Genomic DNA, 16,574 nt, shown 5'->3' on the forward strand with positions numbered 1-16,574 from the left:
TTTGTCAGGTGTTTTGCCCAGTTGGTGTCTGATATTCATCTGGACTTTTTTATTCAAAATTAAAACTCAGACATAAATAGGAAACAACAAAGATATTCTTAAACAAATGATTTTATTTTATAAATAAAAATTTCTAGGTGAAAAAACTAAAGGTTAGTCATGAAATGGTGATATGTTTTTAAATTTACAGCAAACGAGGGGGGTATGTGGGAGCTAATGGTGGGAATCTAGAGAGGTGGCCTTGAACAAAAATCTGAGATCTAAAGACTAAAAATCAAAAGGTCAAACCACACACTTTGTACAGCAGTGATAGCAGACAAGTCTGCTCCCATTGGTTACTTTCAAATATTGGTTTGTCACCATGGATCAACGACTTTTCCATTTTAGTTTTCAAGTTCAAATGAGGGGCAAAAATGTGCCTCAAGTTTTTAAAAATCAGGCGTCCTGATTTCATAATTGAACCTTTAGAGGTCCAGAGTAAGTTGGAATGTGTAGTTTCTGTATGTACACACTTGTGGTTTGCATAGATGACTAGGAAGACGGAACAGGAAACAATGAGGTGGTGCAGACAGGAAGTTGCCAGATACAAACATGGCTGTCTGCAACACAAGTAAAACTGCTAGTAAATAGTTTCAAAAAGAGTTAACAGCAGTGAAAGATTGCATCGAAGTTTGAACACAAATTTTGTTGTTGCTGACTGGTGTCAGCTGTTTGGACGGAGGCTGCTAACAAAACATTTTGATCTCTTGCTACTTGGTGGTATTTGTGCAACATTACAGGATCATTTGGCCAACAATTGATGGGAGTTTAATCATCTATTAAGAAGTAATAACTGTTTTTTTAGTTTTTTCTTCAGGAAATGTGATACAGTAATAGTGCTCAATATTCTACATTATATACATAAACTTTACAATTCAAATTTTACAAAGAATTTCTTTTAACATTGGAAGATCTAAAGCGAAAATCACAACCTGTCAGCTCATGCTGAAGTTTCTATAAATAGCTAATAAAAGTTTATCCCCTAGTCCTGCTGTTGTGGAAAGATCTTTACAATAGGTGTCTACAGTAAGACCATCACATGTTAATACCGGGTTCTCAACTAGACAGGTAAATTCAAATACCTGGTCTGTGTGGCCACAGGTAGGACCTGGCCACTCATTGAATGCCTGCTTAAGATGTGCCTGCATGTACAGTGAGTACATCAGGCACATTGAATGCCTGCTTAAGATGTGCCTGCATGTACAGTGAGTACATCAGACAAGAGGTGAGAACAATTGGTATTTATTAGAAACCCCAGCACAGAAAGTTTTGTGGCTGGAACTAGAAGAAATACAACAGGCATGTCTGTATCCTGGGCCTGCCATGTTGGACTATTCTTTAGTTCCAGTCAGCCTTACAACGCATAGTGTGGCCACATCGTACACAGCTCAAAGTGTGGCTTGGCCACATTGTACAGTCAGCCTTCCAGCGCATAGTGTGGCTTGGCCGCATTGTACATAGCGCTTATTGTGGCCACATATTGTACAGTGTATTTTACTTGTTGTAGAGAGAGATGCAGTCATTCTGTTGGTCCCAGACTTTCAGAAGATGAATACATCTTTTAGAACATGTACACACAACCTGCGTAAGACGTACACAGTATCACAGTGTACACAAGTATGGGGTACAATAAAGAAATGAATGAACAATACTTGGGGAGGGACATGGAATGTGGCGCTGCCATCAACTAGAGCAACATTGGCAGCAGAAGATATCTGACATGAGACCAGCAGTCTGGTCAAACACAGGTCAAACAGAGGGCTAGACCATTCATCCACAAGTCCAGGCCTACGGAAGTATTGATGGGATTGGATGCGTATAAAAAAAATAACATAAATATGGGCAGGTTTTTTTTTTTTTAAAAACCCAACAGTATAAAATGTAAGAATAAAAACTGGCTCAAAACATGAGAAAATGGGTGTAAGTATAATTTCTAGCTCAGCTTGTTACCAAGATATTGCTCCTTGACATAAATAAATGGCACCATTTGAAGCAACAAGCAACGAGTTTGTGACGTAAAGAAGGCACTTTAGCAGTTTTAGACGGTGCCACTCATGGGGATCTCATAACATGATGTAAATAACATTTTAACCCTGTTAAAATTTAAAGCATTACAAAAATACCACTTTGTAGAGAACATAACCTAATGTATATATATATATATATTGTAAAAATTCATCTTTCTTATAAAGTTACCTAGAAAAATTGAAATAACTATCAACATTTACAGTACAGGAAGCTAGCCAGCTGCCATTTTTTGCCATTTGCTACCATGGAAACCTATATATGCTGTGAACTATTTGTTAAAAATAGTTTTTTAATTCTTCAATAGAAGAAACAATTAAATTTCTTAGCTTTACTAAAAAAAAAATCTACATGACAGCTTTAATTCTACACACAATACGTGTAGACTAGTTGTGTAGCAATACGTGTAGAGCTTGTGTCACCAGGACAATCTTGCACCAGGTTTGTCTCGTACACCAGTCAATTGCCTCGTCAGACACACTTTGGTGGATCAACAAAATAGAAGACATCATGTCTTAGGTTATCTGGAAGTATAAAACAAGTTCAATAATTCAGGATGATGCAGGAGTGTGTGGTCTGGTTGTTAGTGCAACCCTTGACCTGCAGAGGTCACACTAAAACCAGTACCATAGATGATCAAACATCACAGACATAATGTTTAGCTGTGGTGTTTGTTAAAAATTACCTTACCTGTTGGTGAAGAAGTATGAAACTTACCTGGTCTGACCTAGTTTACTGCCATTGAAGCTGTGAAGTATGAAGCTTACCTGGTCTGACCTAGTTTACTGCCATTGAAGCTGTGAAGTATGAAGCTTACCTGGTCTGACCTAGTTTACTGCCATTGAAGCTGTGAAGTATGAAACTTACCTGGTCTGACCTAGTTTACTGCCATTGAAGCTGTGAAGTATGAAGCTTACCTGGTCTGACCTAGTTTACTGCCATTGAAGCTGTGAAGTATGAAGCTTACCTGGTCTGACCTAGTTTACTGCCATTGAAGCTGTGACTGGTGTTGGTGAAACACTGGGTGAAGAGAGGATGGAGCAGCAGGTCTTTAGCTGACGGCCTGTCCTCTGAGTTCTGCTCCAGACATCGCAACATTAAGTCTCTTACGGGTGGCGGAAGATTTTCAGGAATGGGCGGAGAATCAACAGATGAGGCAATCTGGTAAGTTAAATAGTTGATATTTTATGAAGGAAACATTAAAGGTAATGGAATATTTTTAAAAATTGTGACAAAAAGAAATCAGGAAAATTTTGGACCATTAAGATATGGACCATTAGATTCCACCTTGAAAATGAGTGCCAGATGATTAGAGATGTCTGTAGCGTTCCATGGTGGTTTGGTCGTGGACATTTCAATCATGACACAGCCAACACTCCAGATGTCACAAGCTCGACCGTAACTCTCACCTCGCAGCACCTGGAGGGAGACAGGTAAACAGTCTTATGCAGGTACACTACAGGTGGGGGGACAGGTAAACAGCCTAATGCAGGTACACTGCAGGTGGTGGACTAGTCAGTCTTATACACAGGTACGCTATAGCCTACTACTACTGTACAAGTCTGTAACTTAATTCTGTACCATAAATTCTTTTAACACTGTACAATTCTGTAACTTACCTCTGGTGCCATAAAGTCTACCACTACTGTACAAGTCTGTGACTTACCTCTGGTGCCATGAAAGCAATCTATAACTTACCTCTGGTGCCATGAAAGCAATGTATGACTTACCTCTGGTGCCATGAAAGCAATGTATGACTTACCTCTGGTGCCATGAAAGCAATGTATGACTTACCTCTGGTGCCATGAAAGCAATGTATGACTTACCTCTGGTGCCATAAAGTCTACAACTACTGTACTACTTACCTCTGGTGCCATGAAAGCGATGGTTCCAAGCAGTTGTCCTTGAAATTCACCAGCACCTGTGGCTTGGGAGGCCAAGCGGGCAGAAGCCCCGAAATCTCCAATACGAAGTGTCTGACCAGTGCTGTCTATCAGAAGATTGGCCCCTGTGGGAGAATTTTCTTGTCTTAGTTCATTGGGTGAATGTCACATTTGTTGGCTGAATGTCACATTTGTTGTAGCCAACTAAATGTTTCAGCTTAATTTCATATGAGACCTTAAAGTTTCATTAAATTAGAGGACTAAATGTTATGTTTGATAACTAAAGATTACATAAGACTGACTAAAGGGTGCAATAGACACTAAGTAATTGTTACATCAGCCAGCTAAGAGTTACATAGGATGAAGATCAGAATCTACAAGCTTTATATTGCTCCCTAGTGTGGTCATCAGCCTCCACAGTGGTACAGGGACATCACTGTAACAACTCTCAGTTGTGTAAACATAGGCCTCATGTTACAACTCAACACTACAGTTTGCCATCAACCAGCCCATAAATGGATGAAGAAAACATGGATGAAAAAAATGTGGCTAAAAATCAAACAAACCTTTAAGATCTCTATGTAGAATGTGGTTGTCATGTAAGTATGCCAGGCCTCGCAAGATCTGTCTGGTATAGTTCACAATGACATTTTCTGTAAAAGCTCCGTATTCACCAAGCAGGTAAGCCACAGAACCTCCTGTAAGACGAGAATCTCATTAGCTCACCTCATTAGCTCACCTCATCTAGAGATTTATCAACTATTTCAGCTGATGTACAGGGAAGTTATTGCGTAATAAAACAAGTAAAAACATCGTACCAGGCATCCACTCAACAAACATATTGAAATGACATCCCTGCTTGGTGGCCCCTAAAATACGGACAATGTTTGGGTGACTAAGTCGGGCCATCATGTGAATCTCCTCGCTGATGGCCTCTATCACCTTCTCTTGTTCCTGGGCTGAGTTGCGACAAAATGAAATCTGCAAAACAAAACAGTTGAATGTGAGACAAGAGGCAGCTTGTAGTAGACAGCAGTCAACATTTTTTTTACCCCACAAAGGCTGAATAATATTAGTACACAGAATTCCATTGATCAATTTACTAGATCTGTTTTAAAATCTACTTCTGACATGTTGAAACAAAAGGTACAAACAGACATTGGATAGAAGATGTCCAACCTGCTTGACAGCCATGATGACCCCGGTCCTGACATCCCTGGCCTGGTAGCATGAACTGTACGCACCAGTACCCAGCAGTGGACCCTTGACCCAGTGAACTTTCTCCAGGTACATGGTAGGTTGCCTCCACTCACCATCTTGCTCATCACATTGCTGAAGTTAGAGAATCAATTAAAGAGTTTACAACACAATAAGTTAAACAACATCATAACCAACCAATAATGATGGTATAATTTGTAACCTGAATAAAAGAGAAGTTGCTCTGCAAACAAAATGCTTACACTGTCAGGCTGTATGCGGATGGTGATGACCTCCTCCCTGGCAGTGGGTGTAAGACCAGGGACCACTGGACATGGGTCCTGTCTCTCAGACACGTCCAAGGCTTTAGCCAAAGCTTCGGCCTCCTCCCTCTCCACCTCCTCCTTGCAGTTTTTACCGCAGTCTTCACTTTTGGAACCTGCTGAAAAGTTGGGGCAAAACTTCAATACCATCATGGAACAGAAATTAATTGGTAATTTGTGAAAACTGTAACTTTCACTTAGCACAAACTTCAAACTAACAACTCAACATATAGTTACAGTATGCTACCGTATAGCTGTGTTTCTAACAACACTACAAAAAACCACTGAAAAGCCTAGTATATAAATACATTACAAGACACAGAAACCTACCACTGTGGACGGAATGACTGGGTGAAGACTTTGGAGACTCAGCAACCTCAGATTTGAATGAGACAGGCTTCTCGCTGTCAGTCTGGGTGTTCTGGGAGAAGTCGAGGAAGTCGTCGCTGCTCATGGACTCGTGCTCAGCCGTGTGGTAGTGACTGTCTGGTGAGTTGGGGACACCCGCTGCCCCAGACTTGGGGGACGACGTCTCTTCAGTCTCACCTGTCACTGACTCATGACAGCGACACTGGCAGCAGCAGGTGGAACCTGCCAGCTTGCTGACCGGGGTGCACGTCTGATGGGTACCTTCATCAGGGCCGCAGAAGGTGACGTGGTCAGACACGCGTGAGGTGGAAGCCTGGAGAGTTTGGTACAGGTCCAGAGTTTTGCCACCGCTGTCTGTCTCTTCATTGGAATCTTTGCCATTCTCATCCAGATCTGACAGGGCCACAGGGTTGAAGATACCGGTCCCTTGAGACATGTCTGTCACAGATATCACAGGTACAACAGGGGGGAGAATAGGTGGGGTCCGGGTCATGACCCGAGACATGGGTGGGGGGGCTGACTGGGAGGACACAGAGGAGTACGTACAACCGTCAACAGTCCGCCGGCGAATAGTTGGACTTGACGAGCCTCCTCTTTTGATTTTAGAGACAGTTTCACCTTCAATTGTCCTCCTTCTCCGCGGGAGGTTGGATTTCCTTCTGTTTGGGGGACTAGAACTACCCAGCCTTCCAACACCTGAGGCATGGCCATCACCAGGTAAGATGCAGTGAGAATCAGGGACCAGGTTCTCCTTTAAGCGCTCAGATGCTGGCTTTTCAGGTGAGTTTTCTGAGGTGGGGGGAGGAGCGGGGGGATTATTGGATTCACGAAAGCTTCTGCGTGGTATAGCTCTGCGCAGCTTCCTCTTGTTGCGCAGGGTGGGGGTGTTGGGGGGCACGTTGGGGACATTACCCAGCATGGACACTGTGCTGGGCTCACCGGGTGCATCAAAGACAGGTGAGTTACAGCGTGGCGTGGAGCTGGGTGACTCAGCTGGCGTGTGACAGGGGGAGTCCAGCTTGTTGTGTTTACCTGAGCCGTGCATCAGCTCATGGACTATCCTCTCAGACAGCTGAAAATCTTCAACAATGCGATCCAGTTTCCGTCGTAGTGAAGCTACTGAGGTGGAATCAATTTGTGCCAGAAGGCCCTTTAATTCAGAGATAACCTTCTGTACGTGGGCGCCCAGCTTGGCGGAGAGGAGAAAAACCCTTCGAGACATGCGGGCTATCCTCATGTGGGTGCTGCACACCGCCTTGACGGAGAAGTGAGCCACTGACATGAGCCGGGCATAGTTTGACGCCCCGACTTCACAAGATTCACTTGTTAGTCTGGTCTCAGCAGAGCTGGCAGCTGCTCCATCCATCTCATCATCTGTGGGTTAATCAAGTAGGGGCTAATTAGGCTTAATTAGACTTATTATTCTTGTATCAAAATAGATAGTTAATCAAGTACTTTTTAGTCATGTTAACATTCCTAATTAAAATTAGTAACAATAAATCACTAACTCTTTAAACCTGTAATTTTTTCATGTTTTACCAGAATTTTTTTCCAGTCAATTTTTTCAGTAGGCTACTTCTTTGGTAAAATAACTCCGACTTATTTAACCGTTGATTTAAACCCCCAGACATTACTGATATAAATTAATAGGAAATTTAATGCCTGACACACCAATATATATTTTAAGTAGTTATTTATTTATTGAAGAAAGATAATAACTTAGTTATAAAAAAGAAAAAAAAACAAAGTTTATTTTTTTCGGCAAAAAATACACTTCAGTCGGAAAAATTAATTATAAGAATTGTTTTTCATTTGTTCTTATTCATAGGGAAAAAAGTTCGTCCATTTTTCTACAAAAATCATGGATCAGATAAGTATTGGCATACTTAATTTAATTTTGGTTAATTTTATAAATCGGCGATGTAAATGTTAACACAGTGCTCTGCAGTGTTAAAAAAAAAGCTGTTTTGCAAGTGGTTTTACACATTGTTTTTTTCTTCATAAAATACAAACTCAACCCAAGTGAAAACTACAAAAAATGGCAGCTCTAGCAATATTATGACTTAGATTTATGATTAAATAGAGGAAATTTTAACAGATGCTGGGAGCATTGTAACAGTATGGCCAGCCTGTTGACCGCTGCTACAGTCTTAAAGAATTCAAATCTTCTTGTAAATTGACCAAAAAATAACTTTTGTTTATTCTTAAGTTGAAAAAATAAATATAAAATTATTTAAAAATAAACTAAAATAATAATGCTGTTTCTAAAAGCTGTGTAGTCTTTATCTTAGCATTGCTAAAATTAAAGTAATATTTATTCAATTTGATAAATCCATATATGAATCAACGTCCAATTTCCCAGCTGGTTTGAAAATAGTGCCAGATAAATATCTGCAGAAGTGACTTACAGGCTTCAGCAGCTCCAGACCCATCCACACTCTCCTCTGGGCGAGGTAGAAAGTCAGTAGGGAACTCCTCCAGCAGTCTGTCAATAACATAGAGCCTCCCCAGCAACCACTGCCACGGCACAGTCTCAATGTCATAGTCCTCTGTCACACACTTCAGCACATAGTTCAGGCCATCTAGTCCTTCATTGCCTGGGAGGGGAGCAAACATGTTAACCAGTGGCTCAACACTAAAGATATGCATCAGTTCAATGGAAACTGAATAAAACTACTAACTGATTTTGAGAAAGTCAATAAAAAATAGTATATTGAGCCTCAATGAAGAACATAGGCTGAATTTATACTTTAGTAACCAATTACTTAGGGGTTTTGAAAAAAAAAATTTTAAATTTCATACCACAATCTCATAGTTGAAGCAAAATAAACAAACTATTATGAATTTGTTTGTTTTGCTTGTTTTGCTTATTTCTGACTTGCTATATAGGCCTACAGGACCAACTAAGAATTACTAATATTGTGAAACAGGTGGACTTTACTTGCCCAATGGACAGTCAGGTTTGAAAGGGAACTATATTTACTTTGTAATTCCTATGTTTTTTGTATCAATAAATATTAAATTTTTAAGAACTTTAGTGTGTTATGCCAAGTGGCAGAAAAAGATACTTTTAGTTTAAACATTTTGTGAAACAGTAAACAAGTATGTATACAGAATTTGGTTTTTACACTGATGAGTACTTTTAAAAGTAAAATGGTTTCAGTAGAAATCTTATAATAGCTTTACTAATATAACTACAGCAACATTAGAAGGTAAATCCAGCTAATTCTATCAGGACAAAGACCTCACCTGGGTTGATTATCTCCCTGCCAACAGCAAGTTCTCCCTCCTGACCTTTGACCAGCTCCACCAAGGTAGACAACGACAACTGACTTGTTCGCCTGGAAGAAAAGGTCAAGTTATAACTGGGATAAAAGGTACAGTATATAAGAATATAGGGTGTACACAACAAGACAAAGTTGAGCTATTACACAACAGGTTAAACAAGAAGCTCGTATTAGACAAGAGTGAAGCAACTCACCTGTTTCCATCTGTACACTTTAATATTATAGCCTCTACTATAGGCTTGAGGACAAGTTGTAATCTGTTCCTCTGTTCAGCATCTCGGCATGGTGTGTAAGATAGCAAAGTTCTAATAGCCCTCTGTAACAAACATCAACAGAGAATCAGTCTCTGAGTTAATAACTGGTAAAGTTAAGGGTCTTGGACTAATCAGACAAGACACAACCAAAAGTAGACAAGTGAAAGTTTCTATACATTTGAAGTACTTGTGTATTGGTCGTGTTGTGTGGGTGTGGGAGAAAGTGACCAATGGTTAACCATGTACCAAAATGGTAGAAATAAATACACACAAAAATTATCTGAACTGTAGAAACAAGACTATAAAAAGTAGTACAATTATAATCAAGTTTTCAGCTAATGTAAAGAGGTAACTAAATGGAAGTTAGTTTAGTTAGGCTCATTTATCAGTATTGAAATAGTAAAACTACAGTTAGGTATAGAGAAGTAGATCTATAATTAGGTCCACTTACCAGCCAGGTAATGTATAGAGTGGTAGGTCTGTAATTAGGTCCACTTACCAGGCAGGTATAGAGGGGTAGGTCTGTAATTAGGTCCACTTACCAGCCAGGTATAGAGTCATAGGACTGTAATTAGGTTCACTTACCAGCCAGGTATAGTCATAGGTCTGTAATTAGGTCCACTTACCAGCTAGGCATAGAGTGGTAGGTCTGTAATTAGGTCCACTTACCAGGCAGGTATAGAGGGGTAGGTCTATAATCACGTCCACTTACCAGCGAGGCCACAAAAACTCTGTACACCGGGTCTGCACACGTATAAGCCAAGATGTTGCAGGCTGTTTGTAGCATGTTGTGGGTAGCTGCTCGTCTGACTGGTGACACTATGACCCCTGACCTGCCCTCTCCTGTGCCCTTCAACAAGGTGGCCACGACCTCCTTGCTCAGATGCTTCAGGCCAACCTCTCTGATTGACCAGTTGCGGGACAGAAGACATGAGACCAGATCTGACCCTAGAGCCTGTGGTAACCAATAACAAACAGATCAATCACAACAGTTGGGCTAGAGCATATTAGTTACATTCTCTACATTATCACCAAGACATCACCAGCAAAAACAAACCATGTTATTTGAACTACAGTGATTTTTTTTTAAAATGAACGTTACCTCAACCCATGGGGCTGCCGTCTGCTCCAGCTCAGCAGGAATGGGTTCAGCATGTGGCAGCCTGGAACTGTCTTCCTCGTTATGGTGTGGTGACGAGGCTCGTGTGTTGGGTGGCACATCAGGTCCTTCAGTGGTACTGCCACTCTGTGTGCTGGAAGGTAACAACAGCCATGGATGTAACAAGGGACAACAGCCATCGATGTATAGAGACAACAGCCATAGATGGAACCAATGACACCAGCCATAGATGGAACCAATGACAACGGCCATATATGTAACTAGTGACTAAAGACAGATGGAACCAACAGATGTAAAACATGTCCCAAACGAAAACTATGAAATCAAACTACTACCAGTTTATAAAAAATTAATGAATAAACAAGCTATTCTAAAACAAATGATTCTCAAACCTTTTGATTTCAACTGTGGCTGATTTCCATTGGGCACGACAAAGTGGGCAGTTCAATGGGTCATTCTGTCTCCTACATTCTTCAAACCCTGGACAAAAGTTGAAAAGTTAAAAAAATGAAGCAGATTTACTGGTTCATGAAAGGGTGTGGTAATAGCTGGCTTATAAAATGGTGTGACATTAGCTTACTTATAAAATGCTAAAACAACAATCTTATAACATGGTGAAGCAATCAATTAATCAAAGGAAACTACCCTTCTGTATATAAGAACACACAACCAACAAACTTACATATTGCTATACAATGATGGTGCAGTCGATTATGGCAGCCATTTTCACAACAAATTAAACTCTCTCCCTCCAACATTTCCAACAGGCAGATTGGGCAAGTCTCTTCTTCCTCTCTCACACTTCTGATGACAACACCAAGTTGTAACAAAGTTAAAACATGACGACTACACCCAGGTTTATGTCTTAGAGGAGGCCAAACATTGTGTAAGAATTTTTAAAATAAGATAATTTAATAAACTAAAACCTGCCGCATTAAAAATCACTTTAAAGGGAAAAAACTTATCCTAACATTTACCATCATGTGAATGTTTAGTATATCTGTTATTATTTAATACATAATTTTATTTTGATCACTTAGCCCTTTGATTCCTATTGCTCAGGCTATTTTGTGAAAGATTATTACAAGAAATAACAACTGCCTTATGAAATGCAACAATTTAAGTACCCCGTGTCACTCTCTGAAGGAAGTCTGTTGTTATCTGGTGTGTCCACTACTTGCTCCCCTTCCCCTCCATAGTCCTCTTTAATAATTTCTTTCCTGCGCTGAGAAGCTGTTCGTTTTGTTATACGGGAGCTGCGCTTGTCATGGAATATACGAAATAAACTTTCAACCTGTGAAAGAAACATTTTTATTTTAGCATGACAAACATGATATTTTTTTCTTTTAATTTAGTATAATATAAGCATGTCAGACAATACAGAAGACAGTTGTTTGTCAACTTTAGCTACCTGACAGTGAGATAAGACCAATAGCAGCAATCAAACTGTTCATCTTTAATGTTCTAATAGCTGTCAGTTTAACACTGCTTGTTTAAATACCTAGGCAACGTAATACGTGCTCAGCTGGTAGGCACCACATGTAGGCACCACAGTCTATCAACATCTAACACTTTTCCGACATAGATGCACCATGGAATTATCAACTTTTATCACGTTTCCTACATGAAACTATTAATATGTACCACACCTTCATGTATTCAACATGGAACTATCAACATCTACCATGTTTCCTACATGAAACTATCGATATCTACCACATGACTCCTTCATGTATATGACATCTACATGTCATGGAACTATCCATACCTACATCTATCCACATTAGCAACTAACTCTACTAGTTAACCACGTGTGATGCTGCCTTAAGATACTCACTTCATAATTTTTGAGTGTTCTGCTCCACAGACAGGGATCGTTCTCCCCCACTTGAAAGACTCGCAGCATCACAAACAACACATGGACGCAGTGTGGGCCACGCCCGCAGCTGCAAGTCTGCAAACAAACACAGGTCACAGGTTACACAACCAGGAGAGACATTAACTTGATAAATCCTACAGGTGAACAACTTTAAAAAATATATGCGGATAGTACCTGTGGACCTATTATAACTCTGTATTTGTGATCTGGGGAATCCCCTCCTATGAGGAAAGAATTAGGCCCTGTCTGCTGAAGCAAGTATAACCTTGCTCTCTGTACACGCTCAATTCGTTTTTTGGTCACGTCTATGTTGGTCGAAACGTCACTGAGCGCACTTTGTTGAACTGTTATTCTCCGACCGGGATGGGCACTTGAACTCGAGACAGCTAGTCGAAACTATTTGTAAATAAATATACAGATATTAAACTTATGATTCTTAAAATATCTATTGAATAATTTTTTTTTAAATTTTTTAATGTAGATTTGTTATCATCTTTTCTAGTTAATGCCCAAGACACAAGGTCAGATTAAGTAGAGTAGATTTAATATATAAATAATATTGCTAAAATAATGTGAACAGAAAGTAGCCTAATTTCCACAAGTAACAAAATATGCCATTTGCTGGGTGCAAGATGGAAATGTTACTGAGGTAATTGGTGAAAGGAAAACTTACTGAGTTAGATGGTGAAAGTTTTTTCCGAGCTACAGAGTTATTTGAGTTGACAACTTGGCGTGTAAAAGCAGACTCTGTAGACCCGTGCAAACTTCCACGCCGCCTCACTGTTACAGGAATCTGGTGGCAATAAAATTCATCATCAGCACAAAAAACATTCCATTATGACTTAAAAATCAGACTTCAGGAAGCAACAAAAGAAAAAAAAAACGTGCCAAGACTTATCCAACTTAAGTCAATTATAGCAAATAATAGAAATCCTTGGGCTTAAAAAAAAATTAAGATCAAAAACTGATATTATTTATATAAAACTCTTTACTTACCTGTGATCCTTGAGTAGTTTGAATATTTGGTTGCTTGTACATCTATATTGTCAACAAAAAATAAGTTACATTTAATTAATATTTAACAATCAGATTGTTAAAACTGATCTGCTTAAACAAAGCTAAATTTTAAAAAAATTAACATTAGGCTTTAGCCTAAAATGTAATTAAATAATCATTTATCATAATGGTGTCTTACTTTATTTTAACCATTTAAGTATAGTGAATGATATAACTAGTTGTATGAGGATCTAGAAATTAAAACTTTACCCTTCTACTGTTTGATTTTTCTATGAACTCTTTGCTCCATGGAGGAATGGCAGTAGTAGAGTCTTGGTCTCCATGTATGTCAGGTGACTCGACCCCAAGGTGTTGGTCATAAGGAACTTTGGTTGGGTTACTTCTATTGCTGAATAAAGAATAAACAAGAGAACTTTGGTTGGGTTACTTCTATTGCTGAATAAAGAATAAACAAGAGAACTTTGGTTGGGTTACTTCTATTGCTGAATAAAGAATAAACAAGAGAACTTTGGTTGGGTTACTTTAAAAAGCTGCAAAGATATAAAAGATTGGCTAATTTCACTTAAATTAGGCTAATAACTAAAGAAAATAAAACTTGCAGTTATCATTAGCCTAGATATTTACTTTACGCTTTAGATCAATATTTTAAAAATTATAGGCCTATATTATTAAATTTTTCTTGGCCTATACGCTTTGCGCCACCCCTTGCACTAGTTCCCACCATACTTACCTAGCATCTGGGTGGACGAGCCTTATTACAATATTTAGAATCCGCAAGAAATACTATAATTTAAAAAAATCCCAGTTGATTTTTTTGTTTTTGACATCTACACTCTAATTACTACAACTTCAGTCAATTAAGAATAAACCTTTAAAACATTTAATGCTTTAAACTAATTAAACTTTAGGACCTTTGACCACAGGTGCTTTGACCATAGGGGGTTTGACCATAGGGGGTTTGACCACAGCGGAGCTTTGACCATAGGGGCTTTGACCATAGGGGGTTTGACCACAGCGGGCCTTTGACCATAGCGGTGCTTTGACCATAGGGGGTTTGATCATAGGGGGTTTGACCACAGGTGTTTTCTCAGCAGAGGGTCTTTGATCACAGGTGGTCTATCAACTGGTGTTTGATCACAAGCGCTGTGTCCGGCTTTGATCATAGGTGTTTTGTCCACATAGGGTCTTTGAACTCAGGTGTTTTGTCCACATAGGGTCTTTGATCTCAGGTGTTTTGTCCAATGCTGTCCATATATGGTAAGGATTTATTTTAAAAGTTGCTAAATTATATTTTAAATTTTGACATGATGTAATAATATGTTAAATCATCATGTATAAATACAAGTCATCTAAACTACTCTATGTCAAAACCATGGAGAATCTTGCACACGATTGGCGATGGTGTAGCACGAACAAATAACATTTGTGAAGGATGGCATTACAGTCTTCAGTCTCTCCTCCAATGTAGTCACCCAACAATGTGGCGTTTCCTTGATGGTCTACAGATGGACTGCACACGGCAAAAGACAACTTTCTTGCAAGGTGTCGCAGGGGCAAGCTACCCATCTGAGAAGCTATACAGAAAGCTGCACGAAAAAGTACAACGTGCTGTCTAGACATATGGTCAAACAGATGTACTGACATATTTGCGTGCTATAGCACATCTGTTATTTAGTTAACAATTTTATGTATTACATCTTTGACTATATTGTTGGCAAGTTTTGTATCATTTTTTATCCTTTATATATGCTATGTATTTTAAAGTACATCTACATTATTTATTTGTGAAACTTGTTATATGTCGCATTATTTGTGTTTCATTTATATTTAAAATAAATCTATGAGGCCTAGCACCAGCCTTTATGTGGAGACTAAAATATAGTTCTTGGCTTCTTTTAAATACATGTTAATTTCTATTAACGTACTCTCAGGAAACATGTATAAAATCGTGTTAATTGTATCACATCTATGATCAAAGCCGGACGCAGCGCTTGTGATCAAACACCAGTTGATAGACCACCTGTGATCAAAGACCCTCTGCTGAGAAAACACATGTGGTCAAACCCCCTATGGTCAAACCCCCTATGATCAAACCCCCTATGGTTAAAGCACCGCTATGGTCAAAGGCCCGCTGTGGTCAAACCACCTATGGTCAAAGCTCCGCTGTGGTCAAACCCCCTATGGTCAAACCCCCTATGGTCAAAGCACCTGTGGTCAAAGGTCCGCGCACCGCCTAAATAATATAAATAGGCCCTAAATTCTTTAGTAAATACTAACTAGAAAATCTAGATCTAAAATACTAATACAAATGTAATGGGCCAAGCTACTCAGCTAGACAATAGACATCTACTCTAATAACTCTAGGTAGATTTAATTTAATAGATACGTGACATAGGCCTACATATTACATAGACATAGTAGGCCTATTTAAAACCTCCAGCCAACTGCCGAATGCTTATAGATCTAGGTCTATATTTAACATATTAAAATAATTTGACTCACTTTTCTTCTTCTGTGGCCATGTCTTGATCACTGTCGAAATTTTGGGGGTTTTGGTTTCTCTGTTCACTTGATTCTGTCGTAACTAATTTTTTTGCTCGTTTTGTAGATGGAACATGTCGAAGAATTCGTCTCCATTTGTGTGGGCCCTGAAACGTCTCCTCATAGTTGGCACCTTTCGTGCATCCTTCGCATGTGATTGAGGGAGAAGGTTCTAAGTGAATTGTGTGGATCTCAGTTTTGGAATATTCAAATTCGGCTGAGGCAGCTGAGGTTGACACTGACGATGATTCCACAACAGGCCCAGCAGTACAAATGGAGGCCATCTTTGATGGGGGAAAAATCTTACCGTTCAAGGCCACAACATCATCTCTTTGTTCTCCGAACTTGCAGAACCCCGAACAAAATAAATCCTTTGTTACTAGTTTGAGGGCGAAAGGGGGGATCAATAAATGCTAAAATTTCCCCCCTTTCGATCTCCCAAAAGCAAAATATTGATTTTTCTCGATAGAAGTGCCGCTTCCGGTCGGGGAAGCTTCTCTGTTTTGATGGAGAATATTTTCTTAGCCTCGTTTCAGATGTCGTAATGTTCTATTTTTGGACTTCGTATTTTGACGGAAAATGTTAAAATTAATTTAATAATTAGAAATATCTAACACACATGCATTATATATTTTCATAT

At 39.3% G+C, this 16,574-nt stretch overlaps 1 protein-coding gene across 2 annotated transcripts; it reads right to left on the minus strand.

Moving 5' to 3' along the window:
* Positions 1-95: 95 nt before the first annotated feature.
* Positions 96-16,461, minus strand: LOC131940550 (mitogen-activated protein kinase kinase kinase 1). 2 transcript variants are annotated; one of them, XM_059299225.1, is made up of 23 exons: positions 15,896-16,461; positions 13,643-13,781; positions 13,373-13,414; positions 13,050-13,169; positions 12,551-12,772; positions 12,335-12,451; positions 11,625-11,791; positions 11,180-11,301; positions 10,890-10,977; positions 10,480-10,630; positions 10,090-10,332; positions 9,318-9,439; positions 9,086-9,177; positions 8,245-8,433; positions 5,798-7,210; positions 5,408-5,583; positions 5,127-5,279; positions 4,766-4,928; positions 4,514-4,645; positions 3,930-4,072; positions 3,352-3,483; positions 3,032-3,225; positions 96-2,588 (listed from the first exon to the last, which is right to left on the minus strand). In XM_059299225.1, the coding sequence occupies exons 1-23, from the start codon at positions 16,216-16,218 to the stop codon at positions 2,585-2,587; spliced, it is 4,647 nt and encodes a 1,548-aa protein (XP_059155208.1). In that variant the 5' UTR covers positions 16,219-16,461; the 3' UTR covers positions 96-2,584. The 2 variants fall into 2 exon arrangements, with proteins under 2 accessions (XP_059155208.1, XP_059155206.1); XM_059299223.1 differs by having other exon boundaries at positions 5,408-5,586.
* Positions 16,462-16,574: the final 113 nt, after the last annotated feature.

Source organism: Physella acuta, unplaced genomic scaffold (assembly GCF_028476545.2).
Source record: "Physella acuta isolate Inbredline_101_S28 unplaced genomic scaffold, ASM2847654v3 ptg000322l, whole genome shotgun sequence".
In the NCBI taxonomy this organism is placed as follows: domain Eukaryota; kingdom Metazoa; phylum Mollusca; class Gastropoda; family Physidae; genus Physella; species Physella acuta.

What these genes read in the sequence shown, in the direction of transcription:
- LOC131940550 (XM_059299223.1), bottom strand. Translation starts at nt 16,218, where the DNA reads ATGGCCTCCATTTGTACTGCTGGGCCTGTTGTGGAATCATCGTCAGTG. An exon ending in CAGGGAGATAATCAACCCAG is followed by an intron (nt 8,434 to 9,085) that starts GTGAGGTCTTTG and finishes CTCCCCTCCCAG; the next exon opens with GCAATGAAGGACTAGATGGC. An exon ending in TCGCTTTCATGGCACCAGAG is followed by an intron (nt 3,484 to 3,929) that starts GTAAGTAGTACA and finishes GTCTCCCTCCAG; the next exon opens with GTGCTGCGAGGTGAGAGTTA.